This window comes from Octopus sinensis, linkage group LG20, assembly GCF_006345805.1.
Source record: "Octopus sinensis linkage group LG20, ASM634580v1, whole genome shotgun sequence".
In the NCBI taxonomy this organism is placed as follows: Eukaryota; Metazoa; Mollusca; class Cephalopoda; order Octopoda; family Octopodidae; genus Octopus; species Octopus sinensis.
In genome coordinates, this window is record NC_043016.1 from 379,615 (window position 1) to 406,470 (window position 26,856).

The 26,856-nt window shown below is 37.8% G+C and overlaps 1 protein-coding gene across 1 annotated transcript in view; it reads left to right on the top strand.

Annotated features, from left to right (window-relative positions):
- LOC115222558 (steroid hormone receptor ERR1-like) overlaps positions 1-26,856 on the top strand; it is a 165,527-nt gene that overhangs the window by 128,794 nt on the left and 9,877 nt on the right. Inside the window, exon 3 of the mRNA XM_029792831.2 lies at positions 9,408-9,527. Within this exon, the coding sequence (XP_029648691.1) occupies positions 9,408-9,527 (120 nt within the window). The remainder of the gene's footprint in view (positions 1-9,407; positions 9,528-26,856) is intronic.

The following is a 26,856-nucleotide window of genomic DNA, read 5'->3' on the forward strand; positions in this document are numbered from 1 at the left end:
TCTTCTTCTCTTCTTCTCTGTCTCTCACTTTCTCTCTCTTTCTCCATCTTTTCTACTGCCTCCTCATCTGGAATGCTTCTTCCACTCTCACAATGTGCCCTACCCCTTTGTTCTACCTCTGGAATGATCCACCATCTCTCTCCCTCACATCTTTCACTGCATTCAGTTTCTGGTCCTCATCCTTGGCTTCCTCTTCTCATTGCCTCACAACCATGACTTCTCCATCTCTTCAGCACTCCTCTGGTTGACCTCACACAACTTCCACAAACCTCTTTTGTCCTTCAATGATTCCCTCAAAGATTTCTCTCCACTATGGCAAGTTCACTAGCAGCAGTGCCTCATAAAAAGCACCAGCAAAATCTATAAAGTGTTAACAAGAACATCCAGCTGTAGAACACATGCAAAAGTTATTGAAGCATCATGCAATGCTCTCACATGTCAGGGTTGTGTCAACTCATCCAACCTATTCCAGTATGGAGGTCAGGTAGTAAATGGCAAATAAATTTAGATTTAAATGTTGTGCTTATATGTGTATGTACACATACATATATGTATGTGTACATATATGTATGTGTACATATATGTATGTGTACATATATGTGTGTACATACACACTCACACATATATGTATCAAAACAGGAGAGTGGAAAAAGATCTTGCTGTGATTTAATCACCATTACACATGTTTCACTTACTAATAGGGGTTGCAAAATTGTACATATAGGAAAGACATGTTAGATATCTATTAGAAATTCTTCAGAAAGAGAACCAAATAATGTATATATATATATATATATATATATATATATATATATATATGTATATATATTTGTGTGTGTATGTGGGGAGAGAGAGAGAGAGAGACATTAAACATATATTTCTATATGTATATTCATATATGTATACACATATATGTGTTTGTGTGTATGCATATGTGTGTGTCTATACACACACACACACACACACACACACACACACACACATATATATACTCATGTAGTACCCTTGTGTATATATGTACATATCTAATATTGTATGTATATATTTTGTTAATTTGTCTGAACGGCTGATAATTCGCTTACCACTTGTGATGGTATTTTAATAATACCATCCCTATATTTGTATGTATATATATGTATGTATGTATGTATGTATGTATGTATGCATGCATGTATGCATGTAATAATTATGATAGAGACTATGGAGAGTGATGCATCTTCAAAATTTATTTCCTTTTATTTTATGGCATGTCATGCAGCATATTTTTATGGTTACGACAACCCACACGTGTTTCCGCTGCACAGAGTATGAGCAGCTGCATATGCAACTAGGGATAAATTTTCTGTGCAGCTTCGGGGGTGTCTTTCAACCAACTTGGCTCAAAGCGAATTGAATTAAACCATAACCTGAAACATAACTGAGTGCTATCACAGTATCCGTCCAGATAATATATCCCTCTAAGCTGGCATTAATATGTATGTATGTGTGTGTGTATATATAATATATATATTATATGTATATATATATATGGAGGCACAATGGCCCAGTGGTTAGGGCAGTGGACACGCAGTTGTAGGATTGCAGTTTTGATTCCCAGACCGGGCGTTGTGAGTGTTTATTGAGTGAAAACACCTAAAAGCTCCACGAGGCTCCAGCAGGGGGTGGTGGTGATCCCTGCAGTTCTCTTTCGCCACAACTTTCTCTCACTCTTTCTTCTGTTGGCCAGCTTGCCTAGCCAGCAGGGTGGCGTCATTTGAAGGCTAAAACAATGCAAAGCACATTGTGACCAGCGATGTGTAGCAACATCTGATAGCTCGGTCGGTCACGGTGACAGTGATATATATATATATATATATATATATATAGGTATGAGTGTGTGTGTGTGTGTGTATATATATATAGGTATGTGTGTGCGTGTGTGTATATATACATATATACACATACACACACATATGTACACACGCACATACATAATTAATTATGATTATTTAATTATAATTAATTATGCTAATGACAGTATATGTGTTAGAAATTTTTAAATTTATTTGAATTTGCATGAGAAACTTGCAAAGTAGAAAGAAACTAAACAAATTTTTTTTTTATTTCATCATATATTTATTTAGGGCATCCAGCCGTAGAAACACTGCCAGATTTGACTGGGCCTGATGAAGCCTTCTGGCTTCACAGACCCCAGTAGAACCGTCCAACCCATGCTAGCATGGAAAACGGACGCTAAATGATGATGATGATGATGATGATATATTTAATAGGGTTCCCTGTTTTAAGATACTCCCATTCCTTCTTTCTTTATCTCTTACTCCCACTCTCACTCACTCCTCTCTCTCTCTCTCATATGTGCTTTGTACTATCTCATATGATACTTAACAAGTTGAATCTCCTGATTTAGACTTGTTACTTAGTTTTACACTTTTATTTTACCAGCCATCATCATCATCATCATCATTTAACGTCTGCTTTCCATGCTAGCATGGGTTGGACGATTTGACTGAGGTCTGGCGAACCAAACTCCAATCTGATCTGGCAGAGTTTCTATAGCTGGATGCCCTTCCTAATGCCAACCACTCTGAGAGTGTAGGGCCAGTTTGGTGGAACTGGCAACAGCCATGCCCAAATGGTGCTTTTTATGTGCCACCTGCACAGGAGCCAGTCCAGTGGCACTGGCGACGACCTCGCTTGAATATTTCACATGACACCAGCACAAGTGCTAGTAAGGCGGCACGGTAACGATCGCGCTTGAATGGTGTATATTTATCCATTATTCATTTTATCATAAAATTAAAAGTTTTACTGAGTAAATCCAATTTAACTTTGATGTCTTGTTTTGAATGCCTCAGATTGCAGTAAACTCCTGTGAAACCATCTGGTGTATACTTTACATACTGTAAAGGCGTAGGAGTGGGTGTGTGGTAAGTAGCTTGCTTACCAACCACATGGTTCCAGGTTCAGTCCCACTGAATGGCACCATAGGCAAGTGTCTTCTACTATAGCCTCGGGCCGACCAAAGCCTTGTGAGTGGATTTGGAAGACGGAAACTGAAAGAAGCCCATCGTATATATGTATGTGTGTGTGTGTGTGTGTGTGTGTGTGTGTGTATGTATATTTGTGTGTCTGTGTTTGTCTCCTCAACATTGCTTGACAACCGATGATGGTGTGTTTACGTCCCTGTAACTTAGCAGTTTGGCAAAACAGACCGATAGAATAAGTACTAAGCTTACAAAGAATAAGTCCTGGGGTCAATTTGCTTGACAAAAGGCAGTGCTCCAGCATGGCCACAGTCATATGACTGAAACAAGTAAAAGAGTAAAGAGTATAATATGCATATTACTGATGAGTCACAATTTACAATGAAATCATATGATTACCTGTGCAGACAAAAATTTCATCATCCAATACAACCTATGTTTGTCACGGCACCTAACATCTATATGAGATGATTTCTTGGGACTTTTATTGCAGCTTATGGTGTTTCTAAACGAAATCATCATCATCATCATCATCGTTTAATGTCCTCTTTCCATGCTAGCATGGGTTGGACAATTTGACTGAGGTCTGGCAAACCAGATGGCTGCACCAGGCTCCAATCTGATCTGGCAGAGTTTCTACAGCTGGATACCCTTCCTACACTCCGAGAGTGTAGTGGGTGCTTTTACATGCCACTGGCATGAGGGCCAGTCAGGCAGTACTGGCAATGGCCACACTCAAATGGTGCTTTTTATGTGCTACCTGCACAGGAGCCAGTCCAGCGGCACTGGCAACGACCTTGCACAAATGTTTTTTTCACGTGCCACCAGCACAAGTGCCAGTAAGGTGACACAGGTAACGATCATGCTCAAATGGTGCTTTTTACGGGCCATTGGCATAGAGGCCAGCTTGTTGTTCTGGCAATGATCATGCTCATATGGTACTCTTAGCACTCCATTAGCATGGATGCCAGTCATCGCATTTGATTTCAATTTCAATTTCACTTGCCTCAACAGGTCTTCACAAGCAGAGGTCTTCGCAAGCAGCATATGTATGTGTATATACTGTTCTAGTAATTGTGAGTAATAAAATAAAAAAATTAGTTGGAAATGTTTGGAATAAAAATGCAAAAAAGCGCATATCCAGAAAACAGCATTACTTCACGAAATGTTTGATGCTTAAAGTGAAAGCACTACCTCAGCTTATGGAAAGTGAACAGATGCTATAGTAAAGGCATCTCCCAATAAGCTGAGTATGTTAGGTACAATAATAATTATAAAAAATTATGTTGTACTGTGTAAAGAAAAAATACTATTGATTGCTAAAGATTCCCAAAAAGTGACTGCATCAGTAGGAGAATTCAAAGAGAAAAGGAAAAAACAATAGAACAAACAAATTGAAAGAAATTGAATTACATGGCCAATTCATGCAACAAACTAAGAATGCTGGCTCTGGTTGACAAATGAGAACCCGAAGCAAGAAACAGAAATGCCAATTATAGTTGCTCTGGAATAAGCCATTAGAACAAATCTGATAAAGGTAAAGATCAACAAAACTCAGTCAGGCAGCAAAGTAAAATCTGCAGAAAAGGAGATGAAAGTATCAATCATCTCTTGAGTAAGAGCAGTATACGAGCACAATAAGAGTATAAGCTGCTGGCAACACTGTGTAGGCAAAAGAGTATATTGGGCTGTTAGTTGAGCATGTGACTTCAAAATAACAGAAAAGTTGTATGAATACAAACCAGAGGCCTGTGATAGAAAACAAGAATTGCCTGATCTTATTGGACTTCCCCATACAGATTGACTATGCTGTAGGTGCAGACGTGTTGTGTGGTAAGAAGTTGGCTTCCCAATCTCATGGTTCTGGGTTCAGTCCCACTGCATGCCACCTTGGGCAAGTGCCTTCTACTATAGCATTGAGCCCACCAAAGCCTTGTGAGTGGATATGGTAGATGGAAACTGAAAGAAGCCCATTGTATATATATATATATATATATATATATATATATATATTTATATGTGTCTGTCTTTGTCGCCCCATCACCACTTGACAACCAGTATTGGTGTGTTTACATCCCTGTAACTTAGTGGTTTGGCCTAAGAAACTGATAGAATAAGTATCAGGCTTAAAAAAGAAGTACTGAGGTCGATTCAGTTGACTAAAAATTGAAGGCAGTGCCCCAGCATGGCCACAATCTAATGACTGAAACAGGTAAAAGATAAAAGATAATGTTATTGAAACAAGAAGACCGGATATGATTTTAGGGCACTAAAATAAATATACAGTGTATGATCATATTTTTGCAATTCCCTAAGATCCCAGAGCTGATACGTACCAAAGAAATTGAAAAAAATTGAGGAACATCAGGACTTCATCAGAGGGCAGAGGAATCTGTGGAAGTAGTAAATGGTATCCTATAGTTATTGGTGCACTTGGCTCAACACCAAAAATACTATTTAAAAGACTGAAAGAAATTAGAATTAAAACTTGTATTGCTGACCAGCAGAAAAGTACTGTCCTATCTTCTTTCTTTCTCATCATCATTGTTCGACCGTGGTCGAGATAATGGAATTTACTATGTTACGCCAGACTTCACGGTCCATCATAGCATTACGGAGATGCCTGATGAAAGATTCTTGAGATTTGAGGAGACTTGTCACCAAACCTCAAGATAGCATTTCTGCTAACTGAATTAGAAGGTAAAAATGAAAAGAAACAGTGTAGTTGTCAGCTAACACCTGGTACCATTAGGTATAAAATGAGATAATTTAATTATTTTATTTTTTATTCCTTTACTAATTTAAGTTGTCAGGCTGTGACCATGCTAGAGCACTACATTCTGGAGTTGTTGACTTGGTCATGTTGCCATTTTTAGTTGTTTTAATTTGCTATGCATTTTACCAATGTCTGTTTGTTGAAATGTGAAGGCGCATGGCTCAGTGGTTAGAGCGTTGAGCTTATACAATCGTGAGGTTGTGAGCTCGAATCCCGGACCGGGCTGTGTGTTGTGTTCTTGAGCAAGGCACTTTATTTCATGTTGCTCCAGTTCACTCAGCTGTAGAAATGAGTTGCGACGTCATGGGTGCCAAGCTGTATCGACCTTTGCCTTTCCCTTGGATAACACTGGTGGCGTGGAGAGGGGAGGCCGGTATGCATGGGCGACTGCTGGTCTTCCATAAACAACTTTGCCCAGACTTGTGCTTCGGAGGGTAACTTTCTAGGTGTAAGCCCATGGTCAGTATCATGAACGAAGGGGGTCACGGTCACAATTTGTTGAAATGCTAATTTACACATCTTGACACAGCATTGGTTTTTAAATAAACAATATAATATATATAAATACACACTCTTAGATTGATCCATCCATGACCATCCATCTCTGAATGAGTTTATAAGTCCTCATTATTCTGAAGATGTTACTGTGTAAGTTTCAGGGAGATTTAGCAGATATTTCTATAAGGGGCTGACATGGTAATATGGTAAGAAGATTGCTTCCCAACCACATGGTTCTAGGCTCAATCCCACTTAGACACTTGTACCTTAGACCACATGTCTTTTACTAGGGCCTCAGGCCAGTCAATGCCTTGTGAGTGGATTTGGTAATGGGAAACCAAACGTAGTCTATCGTATATATGTGTATGTATATGTATTCATGTATGTAGGTATCCATGTGTGGGTGTCATTGTGTTTGTCCACACAAATGCTTGACAACCAATGCTGGTTTGTTTACATCCCCATAACAGCAATTCAGCAAAAAAAAAATTTGATAGAATAAGTACCAGACTTAAACAAATAAATACTGCAGATGATTCGTTTGATAAAAATCTTTCAAAGTGATGCCCCAGCATGGCACAGTCCAATGACTGAAACAAGTAAAAGATGAAAGGTAACAGCAACAACAAGCCTAAAGAAATATTCATTTATTCTTAAAGATCTTTTTGGAAGTCTTAATATTAAAATTAAAAATTTTTTTAACAGGAATTAATTAGTTAGATTTACAAGTAATATTGGAAAAATTCTTGGAATTTGTTAAAAATCAATGAATTAATTAAGTAGATTACTATTATTTTAGATAATTTGTAATTTTTAAAAATAATTAGCAGAGCCATTGCCAACTCCTTTGGAAGATTGGCATTTGAAAATTTAAATATCTGCATTTGAAATCCATCCATCCACCCATCCATCTACCCCACCCACTATTCTCGGGAGAGTCAGGGTGGTAGAGTGCTCAGGTGCTTTCTCCTTAGAGTCCTATCAGAAGCAATTGATATTAGACTTTCTGGCTGCATTCCTAAGCATAACCAACTGAGACTATGGGTATTATTCAACCATTTTGCCCTTGTTCTATTCCTATGTTTCTTGCTGATTGGCTCAGCTTCACAAATTGTTCTTGTGATTCTCTCCTATGACATTCTGACCACGGATCTTTTCGGTTTGAATGCCAGTTTTTTTTCTAGCGGTGTCATATGAAATTTTCACCCATAATTATGACCCTAGTATCGATCTATTGCATTTCAATCTGTTTTAGGGTTAGGGTTAGTTAGGGTTAGGGGAAGGGTATCTTTTTTTCTTCACAAATGTAAATAAACCCAATCTTTCTTAGACTAGGGACATATTCATACAGCACAGAATGTTTTTTACCTCAATAGATATCAGTGATTGGTTGAAATTGCAGAAATTGAAGAAAAATTACAACAAATATCTTACAAACTATAGAATTTTCTCAATAAAGCCAAGAGAAAAAGATGTTTTATAAACACATTCTACCAGTATACGAAGTTTAAAATTTTTTAGTTACCTAGAAATTATGTTAAAAACTGCCGTCCAAACCGAAAAGATCCCTAACCACATGTCTGTAGTATTGGAACTGTGACTTTTCAATGTGGAGAAGTAGTGGCTCAGTTTGGAGAAACTCCCCGAGTCCGTGAATATTATCCAATCATCTCATTCTTGGCCTCTCCTTTCATCTTCTGGGTCAACTTGAATCTGTTTTACAATTCTTTCTTGCAACATTTTGATCACATCGTTAATACCAGAGCTATGACCTTTCAATGCAGAGAAGTAATATATATGTATATATACACACACACACACTTATGTACACATGTACATACATACATACATACATGCATATTCATATTTATATATTACATATATATCATCATCATCAACGTTTTTAAGATCCGTTTTCCTTGATGGCATGGGTTGGACGGCTTAATAAGAGCTGACCAGCTGAAGGGTTGTTTTGGCTCCCTGTCTGTTTTGGCATGGTTTTTATAGCTCTTTCCAACACCATACACTTATAGAGTGTACTAGGTACTTTTTATGTGGCACCAACACCTATAAATATATATATATATTATATATATATATACATATATATATCTTGTCCCTTTGTTTTCTCTCTGTGTTGATATATGGACAATTAAGCTGGTTTTAGAGTCAGATCATGGTTGCTAATTTCAGCATGGTGGTAACTTGTAGATACCGTAATTTATAATTTTAATAATTATTACCATTGAAGGTTATTTTTTCCATGCTGACCACTTGATTAAATCGTTATTTTATTTTTAAATTAACAATCTTATACATATATATATCCATACACACGTTTGTGTTTGCCTCCCACCACAGCTTGATAGCTTGTGTTAATTTGTTTACATCCTTGTAACCTAGCAGTTTAGCAAAAAGAGAATGATAGAATAAGTACCAAGCTTAAGAAAAAAAAAGGTGCAGGAGTGGCTGTGTGGTAAGTAGCTTGCTTACAAACCACATGGTTCTGGGTTCAGTCCCACTGCGTGGCACCTTGGGCAAGTGTCTTCTACTATAGCCTCGGGCCTACCAGTTTCAGATTTGGTAGACGGAAACTGAAAGAAGCCTGTCGTATATATGTATATATGTGTGTGTATGTGTGTATATATGTTTGTGTGTCTGTGTTTGTCCCCCTAGCATAGCTTGACAACCGATGCTGGTGTGTTTACGTCCCCATCACTTAGCAGTTCGGCAAAAGAGACCGATAGAATAAGTACTGGGCTTACAAAGAATAAGTCCCGGGGTTGATTTGCTCGACTAAAGGCAGTGCTCCAGCATGGCCGCAGTCAAATGACTGAAACAAGTAAAAGAGTAAAGAGAGTGTTGATGTTTTGGATTAAACCTTTCCAGGTGATGTCCCACCATGGCTGCAGTCTAGCAACTGAAACAAGTAAAAGTTTAAAAAATAAAAGATCAGCTATGCATACAATGAGAAGAGAGTGTGAGACAAAGAAAGAACTGAAGAGATGGAGAGAAAGAAGAAATAAGAATGGGAAATTAAATTTTTCTTATATTCAAATTTTTTTTTTTATTCAATCTATTTTATTTTGTACTCTTACTTAATTCAGTATTTATGATTAATTATTAAAATTTTAAAAATTTATTTCCAGGTGTTCGATTAGATCGCGTTAGAGGTGGTCGACAGAAATACAAACGGAGTCCTGACTCTCAACCTGGTACCCAATACCCTATCCATCCTCAGACAGTTGTTAAAAAACCTAGCATTGAACGTAAGTAACTGCAATGTTTTTTATTTTTTATGATTTTCAGATACAGGCTAAACATCATCATCATCGTTTAACGTCCACTATCCATGCTAGCATGGGTTGGATGATTTTGATTGAGGGCTGGCAAACCAGATGGCTGTACCAGGCTCCAATCTTGATTTGGCAGAGTTTCTACAGTTGGATGCCCTTCCTAACGCCAACCACTCTGAGAGTTAAACATGTTAAAAATAATATATGGTGATGCTGAACAGTTTCTCGTTCTAAGAGTATCGTAAAAGGCTTGGTTGGGGGTCGAACCTTCTGAGTTATTTTCCAGGACTTAGAAAAGCAGAAGAACCTCTGCAAAAAAGGGTTTGAATCTGAGAGGGGAATATTTTGAATAAAGTCATAATTCACTGATCCTCCTAAATTTTCTTTTACTAAAAGCCAGGAACTTTTCACACACCCCTTCATATTACTTTGTATTTCAGCACCCCTTTTGGGGTTGATAAATTAAGTACCAGTTGTGTACTGGGGTCGATATAATTGACTGTCCCCCTGCTTCCCCCAAAATTTCGGGCCTTATGCTTAGAGCAGAAAAGAATATTCATGGCTATTGGTGAGGAAAGGCATAGAAACCGAATTAAAGATAGAATTTGATTTTTTTTTTTACCAACAAATTGAATTTTAAAATTTTTACTAACAAATTAAATTTTTTAATTTTTAAATTTTTACCAACAAATTAAATTTTTTAATTTTTACCAAGAAATTAAATTTTATCAACAAATTAAATTTTTACCAACAAATTTTACCAACAAATTTTTACCAACAAATTTTACCAACAAATTTTTACCAACAAATTTTCTTTTTTACCAACCTCTTTTGTTCTGAAGATCAAATACTGGAATGGTTCATTACTGCATCAGCACCTGCAATTCTATCACTCAGTTCAGTCTCATGCCACCCCCTTATTCATGAATATGGCTCTAAACGTCTCCGCTTGTCTTAATGATATGGTCCACTAACATGCTGAATGCACTGGGAAGAATTTCTTGTGAGAGACAAACGTCTCAGTCTTCACAACACAATTCTTGTACCTGCTTTACAGTATTTAGCAGCAAATCTATGTAGTGCTGTGTGTGTGGGGGCTATGTGAGATAAAATATTGTGGTTATGAAGAGATATTGTGAGACCTAGTCAACCCATGACAGCATAGAGAAGTAAAAGAAAAAAAAACATGTTAAATGGTGATGGCGATGATGATGATGATAATAGAAGAGGAAGAGGAAATGATAAGTGCGTGTGATTCTATTAATGCAACATTTTTGTTTTATATATTTTTATCAATTTTTTTTCTTATACTATTTTGGATTGGTTTAAAAGAAGTTTCAATCAATATTTATTCTGCAATGGAAAACTGGTGTGTAGTGTGTACATTTATATCTGTTTTATAGAATTTATAGCATTTTATATATCATCATCATCATCATCCTCGTCATCTAATGTTGTCCTTCGATGCTGGCATGGGTTGGATGGTTTGACAGGAGCTGGCAAGTGAGAAGACTGCATCAAGCTCTACTGTCTTCTTTGGTATGGTTTCAACAGCTGAGTGTTCTTCTTAAAACCATCTATTTTTTACGTAGTGTGCTGAGTACTTTTTATGTGGCACAAACAGCAGTGAGGTAACCAAATAACGTGCAAGACAAGCCCCTCTCGACTGCAGAGGTTGTAGTTCTAAGGGAGGATGATCTGTGCCAGGTGTAAAGGCGGCGAGCTGGCAGAAACGTTAGCACACCGGATGGAATGCTTAGCGGTATTTCGTCTTTCTTTACATTCTGAGTTCAATTTCCGCCTAGGTCGACTTTGCCTTTCATCCTTTTGGAGTCGATTAAATAAGTACCAGTTACGCACTGGGGTCGATATAATCGACTTAATCCATTTGTCCTCTCTGTGAGTAGTAAAGAAATAGGTGTAGAGCAGTTGGAGTATGATAGGAGGACAGGAACAAGAGTCTTGCAGTTGAGGAGGCACATGGCTACCTGAGTTAGAGGGAGAGAGAGAGAGAGAAAGAGAGAGAGAAAGGATAAAGCTGGTCGAGAGAGAGAGATGAGGAAGATGTAATGAGGGATACACTCAAGTTACAGTAAGGTCTATCTCTCTCTCCCTCTCTCTCTCTACCTCTCTTTCCCCCTCTCCCCCCTCTCTCTATATAAAAACTTGAGGACATCCAGCACACGCTTGATAGACTTGCTGTAGCAGCCAGATGTTTTGGCTTAACTAATCAGCATAAAAAAACAAAAGACTGAGCTACTGTGTCAGCTACATCCTGTTAACATTCTAGAAATCTTGCTCAGTATGTTTGTTAAAGGCAAAGCACTCAAAACCTTTGATGCTTTCATGTATTTAGGTTCTTCAGTAACAAACAGTGCTAAACTCAATAGGGAAGTCCAAACTCATATTAGTAAGGCCAGTACAATTTTTGGGAAGCTTTATGATTGACATTAAAATGCCCATATCTCAGTAAGGGCAAAAATAGATGTGCATAAGTCAGTTGTCCTTACAGCTCTTTTATACGAAACAGAAACTTGGGCACCTTATCATGAGCACATCAATCAACTGAACAGGTTTTATATGAAATGTCTTTGGCAAATATGTAAACTTAAGTGTAGTTATAGAAAAAGAATAGCACTATATAGGTAATGTGTGGAATACCTGGTATAGAAGCATTCTTGGTCAAGTCTCAGATGTGATGTTTTGAACACATCTTCCGTATGAACAATGGTCAGTTTGTAAACTCATGACACAGTGCAGGTCAGACCCCCTCTATGGTACAAATTCAGAGATAGTTTGAAATGCCTGAATATTAGAAGAGAAAATTTTGAGAAACTATGTATACATCCAACCAAAGTACAAATATATGGGAAATTACCACCTTTGTCATCTCTTGTGAAAGGTAGAAGAGTCCATTTTGCTGGACATTGTTGTAGAGCTGAAAACGAGGTAATTTCTACTCTTCTCCTCTGGAAGCCATCTGCTCGCGATACCAGAGGGCGTACACTCTCCTACCCTGATGTAATCTCCAGGGATACAGGCATCCAGCAACAGGACCTCCGTAAAGGTATGATGGACCGTGAAGTCTGGCGTAACATAGTAAATTCCATTGTCTCGACCGTGGTCGAACAATGATGATGAGAAAGAAAGAGTTTTTTTCCAATTTCAAAATTACGAAACTCAAAGGGTACTTCATCAAGGGCAGTTACAATGAAAATAGGAAAATAGACCAACAGAGCAACAGGTTTTCCTGCAAACCAGCATTGTCCACATTGCGATTTCTCAGTTAGATCACATTCTGAATTAATAAGTCATGCTCATGCTCGTATCCATGTTGCTTTTTGTGGCCTGAAAACTCACATGAAGAGCCACCAGGTGAAGAGTACAAATCATAGTCATTGGGGAATGGTAACAATAATAGTGTGTGTGTGTTGTTGATTGTCTATTTGATTGGATTTTCCTGCCTTTTCACTGAACATTCATAAGCTGTCTTTGACGGGAGAGTCCATCATATATATATGTATATATATATATCTATATCTATATCTATCAATCTGTCTGTCTGTCTGTCTGTCCATCCATCCATCCATCCATCTATCTATCTATCTATCTATCTATCTATCTATCTATCTATCTATCTATCTATCTATATTTGTCTATCTCTCTCTCCTCTCTCTATATATATATATGTGTGTGTGTGTGTGTGTGTGTGTGCGTGTGTGTATGTATGAGTGAACTTTAGGTTGGTTAAAACATGTTTGTGACACATTTTCTAAACCAAAATCGCTGCAGTTACTATGGAGAAAAAATTCTCCCTTATGGTAAAAACATTATATCTGTCCAGTACTGATATGTGTGTGTATGTGTATGTGTGTGTATACATATATTTTAGTTTGACTTGTTTATTTTTGTCATTGTCTTGTATGTTCGTTAGCTATTCCCAGTGGCTTTTTCTGCACTCTGTGCCTCCAAGAAGGAATTGTCTCAATGAAAGCAGCATGAAATTATTATGATCTCTTGGACATTGACTGATGTTTGTTTTTGTTAAATTTGCTGGTTGTTATGATTTTTAAAACAAATCCTTGAAATATGTGTGTGTGTGTGTATGCATGTGTGTGTGTATATGTTTTAAATATATTTTTAAAAAGCCAGTACAATGAATGTTAAAAAGTACTTGTTAGTGATTTAGTACTGTTACTTGGTATTTTGATATTTCAGGGTTAGGAACCCTTCTTCAGGAAATTTACAGAGAAAAGCTGTTGATACTAACGGTTGATGCTTGATGCATATTATTAATTTTTGTATAAGTTGCCTCACGAAAAATATTTAAAATATTTATATGAAATGATGTTTCATGAAAACTTATACTACAGTAATATGAGGATGACTCATCTCATCAGATGATTGCTATCGCATGCTCTGCGTGATTGTTCTGATTTACTTTCATCCTTACATATGCACAGATATCCATCACTGTAACACTGTAAGACATTATAAAATACAGAACGGAACAAGAAATGAAACGATAGTGAAACATCTGTGTGTCATGGGATTTAAATGACAAAAGCTTGTGCAACACTTTTGCCAGTCTCTCAATCACCATAGTAAGTTTCAGTGACAGGCATCGCATGATGGACTGGGTACTATTTTGATTGTAAGTTTTATGCCAGAGTATCTTTTCTCCTAGAAGAGGTACCTTTCCTATGGTTTTGTCAAAAAGTAATAAGAGCCCCCTTCTACTCTTGGGAAAGCTATTTAACCCACCGATGGCACCTTGACAAGTTCTACCATTCTGGGTCTCACACACACACACACACACACACACACCTTTCTTTACTTTTATCTTTTACTTGCTTCAGTCATTAGACTGCAGCCATGCTGGAGCACTGCTTTGAAGGGTTTTAATCAAACAAACTGACCCCCAGTTCTTCTTTGTGTCTTTAATCTTTTATTCATTTCAGTTTATATATATGCTGTCATCATCATCATCTTCATCATTTATAGTCTGTTTCCCATGCTGTCATGGGTTAGATGGTTTGACAGGAGCTGGAAAGGCTGGGGGTGGGGGTGGGAGCTGCACCAGTCTTCCATCATTTGTTTTGGCATGGTTACGTCAGTTGGACAACCTTCTAAATGCCAATCACTTTATGGAGTGTACTGGTACTTTTTATGTGACACCGGCACTGACAGGGTCACCAAGTAACTAGCAAGACAATTCATCTTAAAGGAGGGAGTTGTAGTGACAAAGTAGGCTTTGTGCCAGTGATGAGACATTAGAGGTATAGTCTATATACATATAACCTAAGCATATATACATACATATATATATATATATATATATTATATATATATATATATATATATATATATATATTATACAAAGTAAGATAGGGGTTATGAAAGTAACCCGCTATGGTATATCAGTTATCCAATATACTGCTGGTGAAGTACCTAAATACTAAATACATAAATGCTTTTAATTGCAATGCAATTAATTCATTTATTGTATTGAATGGGTGAAGGTAAAAAATATTTTACTGTAAATTCATAATACAAATAAGAAAATGGAGGAACAAATTCATTTCAATCATCAACTTACGGATGATGATCGAAATGAATTTGATCCTCCATTTTCTTATTTGTATTATATATATATATATATATAGAGAGAGAGAGAGAGAGAATATTGTTTACATATATATAAGAGAAATGTAAATATACATTACAAAGGATATATTGTAAACAATAGAAAATTATTTACTAATATATCAATGGCTGGAACTTGCAATCAAAGAACTTTTTCATAAAAGAAGTATGTATGATTGTGAATAAATCACAATTATAACAGAGAAGGTTTGGAAAATGCGTGGGATCCTCAGTACAGTTAAGTATATTTGAAAAAGTAAAAGAGTAACTTTACTAGTAGTTCTAAACAATTTATATTTTGTTTTTTTGATTTGGTTTGCAAGATTCTTTATATGAGTTCGTGTGTTGAAGCATTTTCTGTTGTGTCTGGGGAGAGTCCTTCTCTTTTAGTGCCTTATAATATAACACACTCACCAGTAAAATTTCCACTTTTTTCTTATTTTTATTCTCCTAAAATTCTCATTGCGTCTTGCAACCTTTTCAATAGTTTTAGGAGAATAAAAATAAGAAAAAAGTGGAAATTTTACCGGTGAGTGTGTTATATTATAAGGCACTAAAAGAGAATGAGTCTCCCCAGACACTAATCAATTTAGCTTTTTAATAAAATAATTTTACAGTTTGGTTTGTAGATCTGGTTTTTTTTTAGGTTGGGTGCTTAGCATCTGTGATATATTATTTGTGAGTCTTTTATGAGTGCATTCATTTTGGGGGAATTGCTGGAGAATTGGGAGCTATTGTTTGGCGGCTTTCACAATATTGAAGTTTCTTGGGTTGTGAGTGATGACAAAAGGGATAACTGTTTTTCCCTTTTTATTTTGTTGGTTTGTTTTTCTCAGTGTTGTCATTGGAATGTTCTTGGTCTTAGAGATGGCCTTACTGATGTGGTTCCCCAAATATTCTTGTCTTTTAAGGAACCATTTTTGTTCATATAAATTTTTTTTTCCTGTAGTGTTGGGTGTGTTACTATGGTGCAGATGGGTCTAGCCATGTTAAATTGTTGTTGTTGTTGTTGTTGTTGTTGTTGTTGTTGTTGTTCTTCTTCTTCTTCTTCTTCTTCTTCTTCTTCTTCTTATTATTATTATTATTATTATTATTATTATTATTATTATTATTATTATTATTATTATTATTATGCCAATGGGCTGTCGGAATCACTGGACAAAATTATCTATCTTCATTTTTCTGAGTTGAAAAATCTGCCTAGGTTGACTTCTCGTTCTTTTGGCATCATTGAAATAAGCATCATTTGATCACTGGGTCCAGTTTAATTGACTTCCCCTTTCCCCTCTAAAATTACTGGCCTTGTGCCAAAATTTGAAACCATATTCCACTGAGGTCAACTTTGCCTTTCATTCATTTCATTTGTGTTTGATGTAATAAGTACCAGTTGCATACTGGGGGTTAATGTAATCAATTATCTCCCTCACCACCAAATTCCTGGCCTTGTGTATAATAGAAAAGAATAGAATGGTGTTAGTTATGTTGGTATTGATGATGGTGGTAGGGATGCTGGTGCTGATGGTGGTGGTGGTGTTGATGTTGATGTTGAAGTCGATGATCTGATACCAAAGTTTAATACATGTCAAAATGAATTTACATTAGACTTGTTTATTGCACATGTTGTTGTTGTTGTTGTTGTGGTTGTGTTCTTGGTGGGCTTTTTTTTCCTATTCGATCAATGCTATAAGACAAAAAGGGAAAATTTAAGAGCAAAAAAGACCAAAAAAAAACTAAACAAAAACAAAAAAAGGGAAATTTTAAGAGCCCCCACCCCCTCAATACAAACAAACAAACTAAAAAAAAAGAAGAGCCTTCAAAAACCTTTAAATATTGAAGAGAAATGGCTTAGGAATTGAAATAGCATTTCTACAGAAAAATGTTGAGAAGAAGGGGGAAAAAAGGGAGAATATTGATATCAGGTTTATTTTAGTCACAAAACAAACTGTAAAAAAAGACAAAAATATAAAAATAAACAAGTGAATCTTGTTTATTTTTCATTCAGATTTTACTTATTTCAACTATATTCAATATTCTAAAATGCAGCTTTGGAACCATGTTAAGTTGTTTATTATTATTATTATTATTATTATTATTATTATTATTGTTATCATCATCATCATCATCATCAAGGTGAGCTGGCAGAACCGTTAGCAAAGAGGAGATGAATATGCTTAGTGGCATTTCATCCCTTTGTGATCTGAGTTCAAATTCCGCGCCGAGATTGACTTTGTCTTTCATCCTTTCTCGATCATTTAAATACTCACCAGTTGAGCACCGGGAAAGGGGTGGGGGCTGATGCAATCAGCTATCCCCCTACTACTCCTCCAAAATTTCATATCTTGTGCCTTTAGCAGAAAAAAATCCTCCTCCTCCTCCTCCTCCTGTTTTTCTTTTTCTTATTATTTAGTTTTTAATCTACTTGTTTGGTACAATCACTTGCCGGAACAAAACCCAGCACCGTATGGCAAGTGAAGGTTAAGAGATGTTTAATGTTCAGATATGTTTGTTATTATTATTGTTGTTGTTATTAATATTTTTTATGTTATTGTCATCATCATCATTTCCTTCCTCTCTTAATTCAACTTTGCGGCTCATATCAATTTGGCAGCTTTCTGTGAAGATGTCTTTCTCCCAACGTGATAGTTTTACACATACACATATGTATGCGTGTCTCTCTATTCACATCCATCTATCTCTCTGTCTGTCCCTTTCTATCTATCTAGCTATATACATATATATATATATATATATATATATGTTTATATATATATATATGTTTATATATATAGATAGATAGATAGATAGATAGATAGATAGATAGATAGGGACAGACACTACACACACATATATATATAAATAAAAATAAAATAATGATAATGAAATTATTGTATACAGTGCTCAGGTGCACCATATATATATATACATGCATACACACATGCATGTGTATATACACACATGCATGTGTATATACACACACATGCAGACATACACCCACTCACAAATAGTCTATAAAATATTCTATAAAACAATGAAAGCTGTGCACACCAACCTTTCATTCCAGAATAAATATTGATTATGAATTCCTTTAAACCAATCTAAGAAAAATACTAAATGGTTAAAAAAAAAGTAACAAAAAAGCAAAAACAAAACAAAACAAAAGAAGCAATGTTGCGTTAACAGAAATGCAAACGCCCTCTCATACATACACACACACACACACACATTCCTTGACATGCATTTATCTTTTATAAAACCTGTATCACAAGAATTGTGATGTTATGTGACAGTTACAAACGTCTTTAAGCAGAGATTTGTGCTATTGCTTGTGAGATACAGGCTTAGTGTGACCTCATAGAATGGGAGTGGAGATAATGAAATATGAGGAGAGCCAATGTTACTACTGCTTTGCTGTGGAACTAAATGCATTACTCTCGGCTGTTGAACTGTATTCTGTAATTACTATAGGAGTGGCTGTGTGGTTAGATGTTCATTTCTCAACTACATGGTTCCGAGTTCAGTCCCATTGCATGGTACACCTTGGCCAGTTGTCTTCTGCTATAGCCTTGGGCCAACCAAAGCCTCGTGAGTGAATCTGGTAGACAGAAACTGAAAGATGAAAAGTGGCGAGCTGGCAGAAACGTTAGCACGCCAGGCGAAATGCTTAGGGTATTTCGTCTGCCATTACGTTCTGAGTTCAAATTCTGCCGAGGTCGACTTTGTGGGTAGTAAAGAAATAGGTAGTTCGTCTGCCGTTACGTTGTGAGTTCAAATTCCGCCGAGGTCGACTTTGTCTTTCATCCTTTCGGGGTTAATAAATTAAGTACCAGTTACGCACTGGGGTCAATGTAATCGAATTAATCCCTTTGTCTGTCCTTGTTTGTTCCCTCTATGTTTAGACCCTTGTGGGCAATAAAGAAATAAGAAACTGAAAGATGTCTGTTGTTAATATATCAGTACTTGACAGGTGCTGCTACCCTGGGTCAGTAGACCTGGGAACAATTCTACTTAAGAGATGTTTCTGACTCCACAAATCCCTGAAACTACCAAATGCAGTTTAAAGTCTTACCCAGGATAATATGTCTTTTATTTTACTTGTTACCAGTCATCAGACTGCAGCCATGCTGGGGGCACCACCTTGAAAAATTTTTAGTCAAATGAATCAACTCAAGCACTTATTCTATCGATCTCACTGCCATACTACTAAGTTACAGGAACATAACCGCCACCAACATCAGCTGTCAAGTGGTTTGGTGGTGGGGGACAAACACAGACACAAAGACACACATACATATATATATATATATATTATATATATATATATATATTATATTATATACACTTGCGTCGGAAATTATTAGCACTTCTCAAATTTCTACATTTTCTTACATTTCTTAATTTAATTAACTTATTATCAGAAACGAACTCGTTTTTAATCAAAAATTTATTAAAACATATCAGCACACCACATAATTGTTATTAATCGTGAAATTAGTCAATATCTTGTTGCTCCTCCTTTGGCAGCAATGACAGCTGCTACGCGGGTCGGCATGCTGTCTATGAGTGCCTGCAGGTACTGTGCAGGGATGGCCCCTCATGCAGCAAGAAGTGCCCAAACAGCTCGTGTCGGTTCCTGTATTGCTGCACATTCAAATCCCTACCCAATCGACTCCAGAGGTTCTCAATAGGGTCAGGTCAGGTGACTGGCGCCAGTCCATGACCGTCACCCCATGGTCCTTGAAGAAACCGGTTGTGAGCTTGGCTGTGTGGGAAGGCGCGTTGTCCTGCGGGAGCACGTACTCCTCGCCACCAAAGAGGTATCCCGTACTATCTCAACGTACTTTGCTGCGTTGATGTTGCCTTCGACGGCATAGAGCTGCCCAACACCACTGTAGCTGTGCCCCTCACACCATCCACCACCCCACCATGTTCATGGTGGGAGCAATGCAGTCTTGTTGAAGCGCTCACCCCTGCGGCGTCGCACATGGAAAGGCTTGTCACTGAAGAGACTGAATCGCGACTCGTCAGTGAACATCACTGTTCGCCACTGCTGCACGGTCATGTCTTGTGGGCACGGGCCCAGAGCAGCCGCCTCTTCTGGTTTTGGGCTGTAAGGAGCGGGCTTACGGGCGGCCCTACAGGATTTTAGACCAGCTTCCAGTAAATCTGGTCTTGACGGTGGTTGTAGACAACTGCTTCCCTGTCATCTTTTGCATCTCCTCCGCCAGTTTGCCGGCTCGTTGCCCTTCGGTGGTACAGTGACTTTCGGATCAGCATCCGGTCCTCCCGCTGGGTCGTCAGCCTCTTCCGTCTCCTACCCTTTTTGTCAGCTGCTGATCGGTTTCCTCGTATTCTTAAATAAGCACTGAATTGTGCGCCTGGCTACACCAAGTTTTCTGGCTATTGCAACCTCTGACAGCTTCCAAGCCCCAGAGAGAGCCTTGTACCGTCTCTCCAAGGTCATGCGAGGTCTGGGCCCATCTTGGAATGAACGATAAAAACCAGTTATTTTATTAAAACTATTCATTTGAATAATGTTATGCTATAACAAAACTGCTATGAGTTATTATTCATTAAACAAAAAAGAAAGAAAGCAGAATTTCTCACCTTATTTGATGTATACCAGAAAGTTTTGTGAACCGGAAGTGACGTCACCAAGCAGAGTGTAGGAGAATTGTGAGGGAAAAAAAATCTTGCAAATACACAAATCAATTAACCTACGAGGTTCAAAACGTCTTACGCGATGAGAAAACTTAGTACGGTGTGATTTCGGTCCTTGCGAGGCACTACCTATGTCTATTAAACAAAGGAAGATTTGTCTGCATCCGCACTCCAAGTTGTTGTTGCACTGCTATGTCAACATCATTAGGCTGTAGGCTCTCAAACCGCTCTGCAAACAAAGTTACATCATCGTTCTGCGCAACAGTGAACTCGCAACAAAGCAATAGTTCGAGATATGGCCTCTAGGTGACAGCAAATACCTTGAGTGAAGAGCAAATCAAGGGTGCTAATTAATTTCTGACGGTAGTGTATATATCCAAAGGTCTTGTTTCAGTTTCTGTCTGTCAAATCCACTCACAAGGCTTTGATAGGCCCAAGTCTACAGTAGAAGACACTTGCCCAAGGTTTCACACAGTGAACCAGGTGTTTGGGAAGCAAGCTTCTTACCTCACAGCCATACCTATCTACTTATAACCTATATATTATATATATATATATATATTATATAGATATTATATATATATATAGAGTGTACTTTTAAACACGTAAGATTTATCCGTCATAGGATTCCTTCATGCTAGAGGGAACAGTTAAAGTCCAAATCACTATTAGGATAAAAACTTGAAAGGAATGAAAAACAAAACTTTAAAATAAAACCATTGTTCATGCTTTTGTTATGCTATAGTTGCTTTTGTTTTTCTTGTACTCACCCTGTCCGGTCTTTGTTTTCATTTCACTTATATACACTTACTTTAACTTAAGTGTACATCATGTCAAGGCTTCATTATCTCCCCCACCCTCTCTCTCATCAACTGTGGTAGCCATGTATCACTCCTACTGCAAGACACCTATTACTATCTCTGTTCATACTCTAACCTCTCACCACTTGGCTCAGTAGTGCTCCCTTCCTCAGTTAACCCTTTCATTACCAACCCAGCTGAAACCAGCTCTGGCTCTTTAGTATAAATGTCTTCCTTTCATAAATTTTGAATTAAGATCTCCCACCAAACCTTAGTCACAATTTATGTTCCTAACACTAGCTGAATGATAACTAAGTTATTTTACTAAATTCTTTGTTACATTTAAAGTAACTGAAAGAAACACAGAGCATCTCAAAATAAATACTATAACGAAAGGGTTAAGGGTGCCTTGTCTTGCAAGTTATTTGGTGACCTTAATAGTTATATGGTGCCACATAAAAAGCACCCAGCACACTGTAAAGCAGTTGGCAATTAAAAAGACATCCAGCCATAGAAACTAAGTCAAAGGAGACAGCAGATCTTGGCATAGTCTTCTGATTTGTCAGCTTCTGTCAAACTAAACCATCCAGCCTATGCCAGCATGAAAAGAGAACATTGATGATGCTGCTGCTGATGATGATGATCCTGTTACTGTTGTTCTTGCTGTTGTGGTTACTGTTTGTTTGTTTGTTTGTTAGTTGGGCGAAGTGGTCTTCGTCCCAGAGCTCGCAAGATCGCGCCTCTGTAGTGGGAGAAGTCCGAAACGTGGTCCTTTGCTATTCGTAAGACCCGCAGAAGACCCGGTTGTGTAGGAAGTCGGGGACAAGAAACAGGAAGAAAGAGTGAGAGAAAGTTGGAGCGAAAGAGTACAACAGGGGTCACCACTACCCACTGCCAGAGCCTCATGGGGCTTTTGGTGTTTTCGCTCAATAAACACACACAACTCCTGCTCTGGGAATCGAAACCGCGATCCTCCATCCGCGAGTCTGCTGCCCTAACCACTGGGTCATTGCGCATCCACTGCTGTTGTTGTGGTTTGCTGTATAGTTGTTGTTGTTGTTCTTCTGCTACAGGTGTTTTTTACTGTTGTCACTGTTATCGCTGCCAATGCTGCTACTGCTACGTCCTCTTATGCTTGTTGTTGTTTTTTGTTTTAATACTCTATCATGTTAAAAAGATCTTCATAATTATTATCAGTTATATTTTCATCTTGGTATTTAAGGAATAATCTCCTTAATTACTAGTGCTGCTACTACTTGTACTTATAATCAACACCAATCATCCTCTCTCTCTCTCTCTTCTAGGAGGAGATTTATTTTTCACTCTCATCTGCTTAACACCACCAGACTCTCTTTAACACCTTCTACCCTTTAAATCTTCTCATGGGGCTTTAGACAAGAGTCACATATGTTTTTTTTTTCCTTTCTCTTTTTGTTTTAATTTTTTTTTTACATAATCCACAATGTCTATGATTTAACGCACACACACAGATGCACTTTGAGGCAGGCCATGCAACGGATTCGCAAAGCTACGACACTTGTAATCATAATGCGCTTGTTACCAACCATCATTATTAACACAACAAGCGGGGCAACTGCTGCTGCTGCTGCTACTACTACTACTACTACTACTGCTGCTGCTGCTGCTACTACTACTACTGCTACTGCTGCTGCTTTTACTACTACTACTACTACTGCTACTACTACTGCTGCTACTACTACTGCTGCTACTACTACTGCTGCTACTACTACTACTGCTACTACTACTGCTGCTATTACTACTACTGCTACTACCACTGCTACTGCCGCTATTACTGCCACCTTTAACTGCATCAATCTTATCAACACTGCCAAATGTATACGATTGGTGATGATGGGGCATCACTCACTGTAGCAACACTAAACAATTGTTTTTTTGTAACGTGTGTGTGTGTGCATATATGTAAATAAATATCTTGAAGTATATATCATCATCATCATCGTTTAACATCCACTTTCCATGCTAGCATGGGTTGGACGAATGACTGAGGGTTGGCAAACCAGATGGCTGTGCCAGGCTTCAATCTTGATCTGGCAGAGTTTCTACAGCTGGACGCCCTTCCTAATGCCAACCACTCCGAGAGTGTAGTGGCTGCTTTTACATGCCACCGGCACGAGGGCCAGTTAGGTGGTACTGGCAATGACCTCGCACGAATCTTTTACACATGCCACTGGCACAGGTACCAGTAAGGCGATGCTGGTAACGATCATGCTCAAATGGTGTCTTTTACGTGCCACCTGCATGGAGGCCAGTGCCCCCGGCACGGATCATCATCATCATTATTTAATGTCCTCCTTCCATGTGTTTGACTTTTTGACAGGAACTTGCCAGGCAGAAGCCTGCACCAAGCTAGGCTTCTGTGTCTGTTTTGGCATGGGTTTTTTACAGCTGGATGCTCTTCCTAACACCACCCATTCTGCAGATTCATGCATACACACACAAACACACACACACACACATATAGACATATACGTACTTGAATCAGAAAGTGAAAAATGAGTGCCCAACGCTGCATTGGCGGATAGATCTTATTTACTAGTGGATTAATGAGGCAATCAGTGATTCATGTGAAAGGCATTTCCACTATTGTTCAAATGAACCACAGAGGGAATGTTGGTACTTATTTCTATTATCTATGCTTTTTTTAACTCACCAATAAAGTATATTTATCCACCAATGCAGTGTTAAGCACACATTGTCACTGTTCCATGTAGTAGTGTATAGTAGTGCTTCTGGTATTCTTAAGCACCAGACAAGCACTAGACACAAACAAGGAATAAAAACAAACCATGTGGGTCCTGGGGTTGATTTCCTTGACTAAAGGTGGCACTCCAGCATGGCTGCAGTCAAGTGACTGAAACAAGTAAAAGAGTAGAAGAGTAAAGAGGAAAGAGAGTAGTCTGAATGCTAAAGCGTTATACATACACATATGTATATCCTTTCAGCCTTTAACCTGGCTAGATCTGGCCTCTCTCACCAAGCATACAATGCCATTCTAAGAAATAAACAATCACATCATTGAAATATAGAAGCTGCGAGATAATGCAAAATTAATTGAAAACAATGTGAATCATCATCATCATTCATCATTGTTCGACTGTGGTCCAGACAATGGAATTTACCATGCTACACCAGACTTCACAGTCCATCATAACAATGTGAATAAAGAAGTATAACATTTGAGAGAGTTATTTCCATGTTGGGTAGGGTTAAAAGCAGAGACTCATCTTCACCAGCTGGGAATTTAGAGAAAGTAAGAATACACATTTTAAGGATAAGAATGTCATGAAAAGATAAACCTTATCAGTTTACTATCCTGCCCACTTACCCTGTCCAATCCTTTGTAACACTTCACTTACCAACTCTACCTTAAGTGTATGCCTCCCAACCATAAACACCACTACCTCTCTTTGTTTTTCTCCTTTCTTTTTCCAACTGGGTTAGCCAGCCATATATTTCCTCTATCTCTATCTTTCTGTTATACTTTTTAACCTCTCTTCAGTTGGCAGGGAGCCACCCTTCACTACTACTCCCTCTCCCTCGGTTGAGAGGTCTTGTTTCCTTGTTCTGCAGGCCCCAGTACTGTCAGTCATTAAGGCCACCAAATCATGGACAGATTTATGACCTTAAAGCACCATTCTGTTATCTCTCTGTCTCTCTCTCTGTCTTTTTATTTATTTTTCCCTTTCTCTCTTTAGAGTTTCTCTCTGTCCATATCTAAGATTTATTTTGTCTCTTCAGTTGGCTAGGGGTTCTTTTGATGCAGGGGTGAAGGGGTTCTTGTGTTCATTCATATATGCAACATTAAATGTATGTCAGACAAACATATTCTGTGCATTTTTTGTATGCTTATGAATAGTTATTTACATAGTGTCTCATTAATAGCTTGTGTGTATACATACACACATACATACATACATACACACATACACACATACATACATACATACATACATGCATACTACATACATACATACATACATACATACATACATACATGCACACATGCACACATACATACATACATACACACACATGCACACATGCATGCATACATACATACATACATACATACATACACACACACATACATACATACATACATACACACATGCACACATGCATACATATGTACATAATATGAACATATGTATGTAATATGCATGTACATATGTAATACTATAAAATGTTCAGGGTCTGATAGAACCCCATCTGTGTTATCGTTTATGTATGTACATGTGTGTGCGTGTGGGCATGCGTGTATGTGTGTGTGGGGTGGGTGGGGGTGGGGTGGAATCATGTGTTTGGGGTTCAGGTGCAATGCATGTGTTTGGGTTCAACATGCAAGCTGCAATGTAAACAAAGGAAAGCTTGAAATGGTGTACTGCTGTGGTTTTAACCTTTTTGATGCCAACCCATTTAAGACCACCCTTGGGTCTTTGATAGAAGCTTCGTGTTTTGAAGTGATTTTAATAAAAATACTTCATTGAAAATTTCATGTTATTACATTTGATGGCATAAATGATACACGGGTATATTAAATGCACCCAGTTTTCTGAAGCATATATTCAGGAAAAATTGAGCACCAAGGACAGAATGGAAAGCCCAAAATATGGGAAGTCCTCTCATGTAGGATCCAGAAAGATTTCTTGTGATATATTTTTGGAAACAAAAAAATTGTATCTTATATGCCATCAAATGCAATAATTTATATTCCAAACCCCAGCTTAACACTGAGAAGGTTATTTTGGTAAATTCTTCATTATTTTCAATTTATTTGAAACAGTGGTGGCAGTATATTCCAAGAGAAATATGCTGCCTAATAGAAGGGTTAATAACGAGATTGGTTTGAAAGTTCCAAAACGTAATCCATACAGAAGCCACTTGAAGAAGCCAAAATGTTGAGACTGTAGAGCTGGCAGAATCGTTAGCATGCCGGGCAAAATGCGTAGCCGTATTTTGTCTGCTGTTATGTTCTGAGTTCAAATTTCACCGAGGTCGACTTTGCCTTTTATCCTTTCGGGGTCAATAAATAAAGTACCAGTTACACACTGGGGTCGATGTAATCGACTTAATCCCTTTGTCTGTCCCCTCTATGTTTAGCCCCTTGTGGGCAATAAAGAAATATATACTGGTGCATTATAATGGTAATTTTTTAT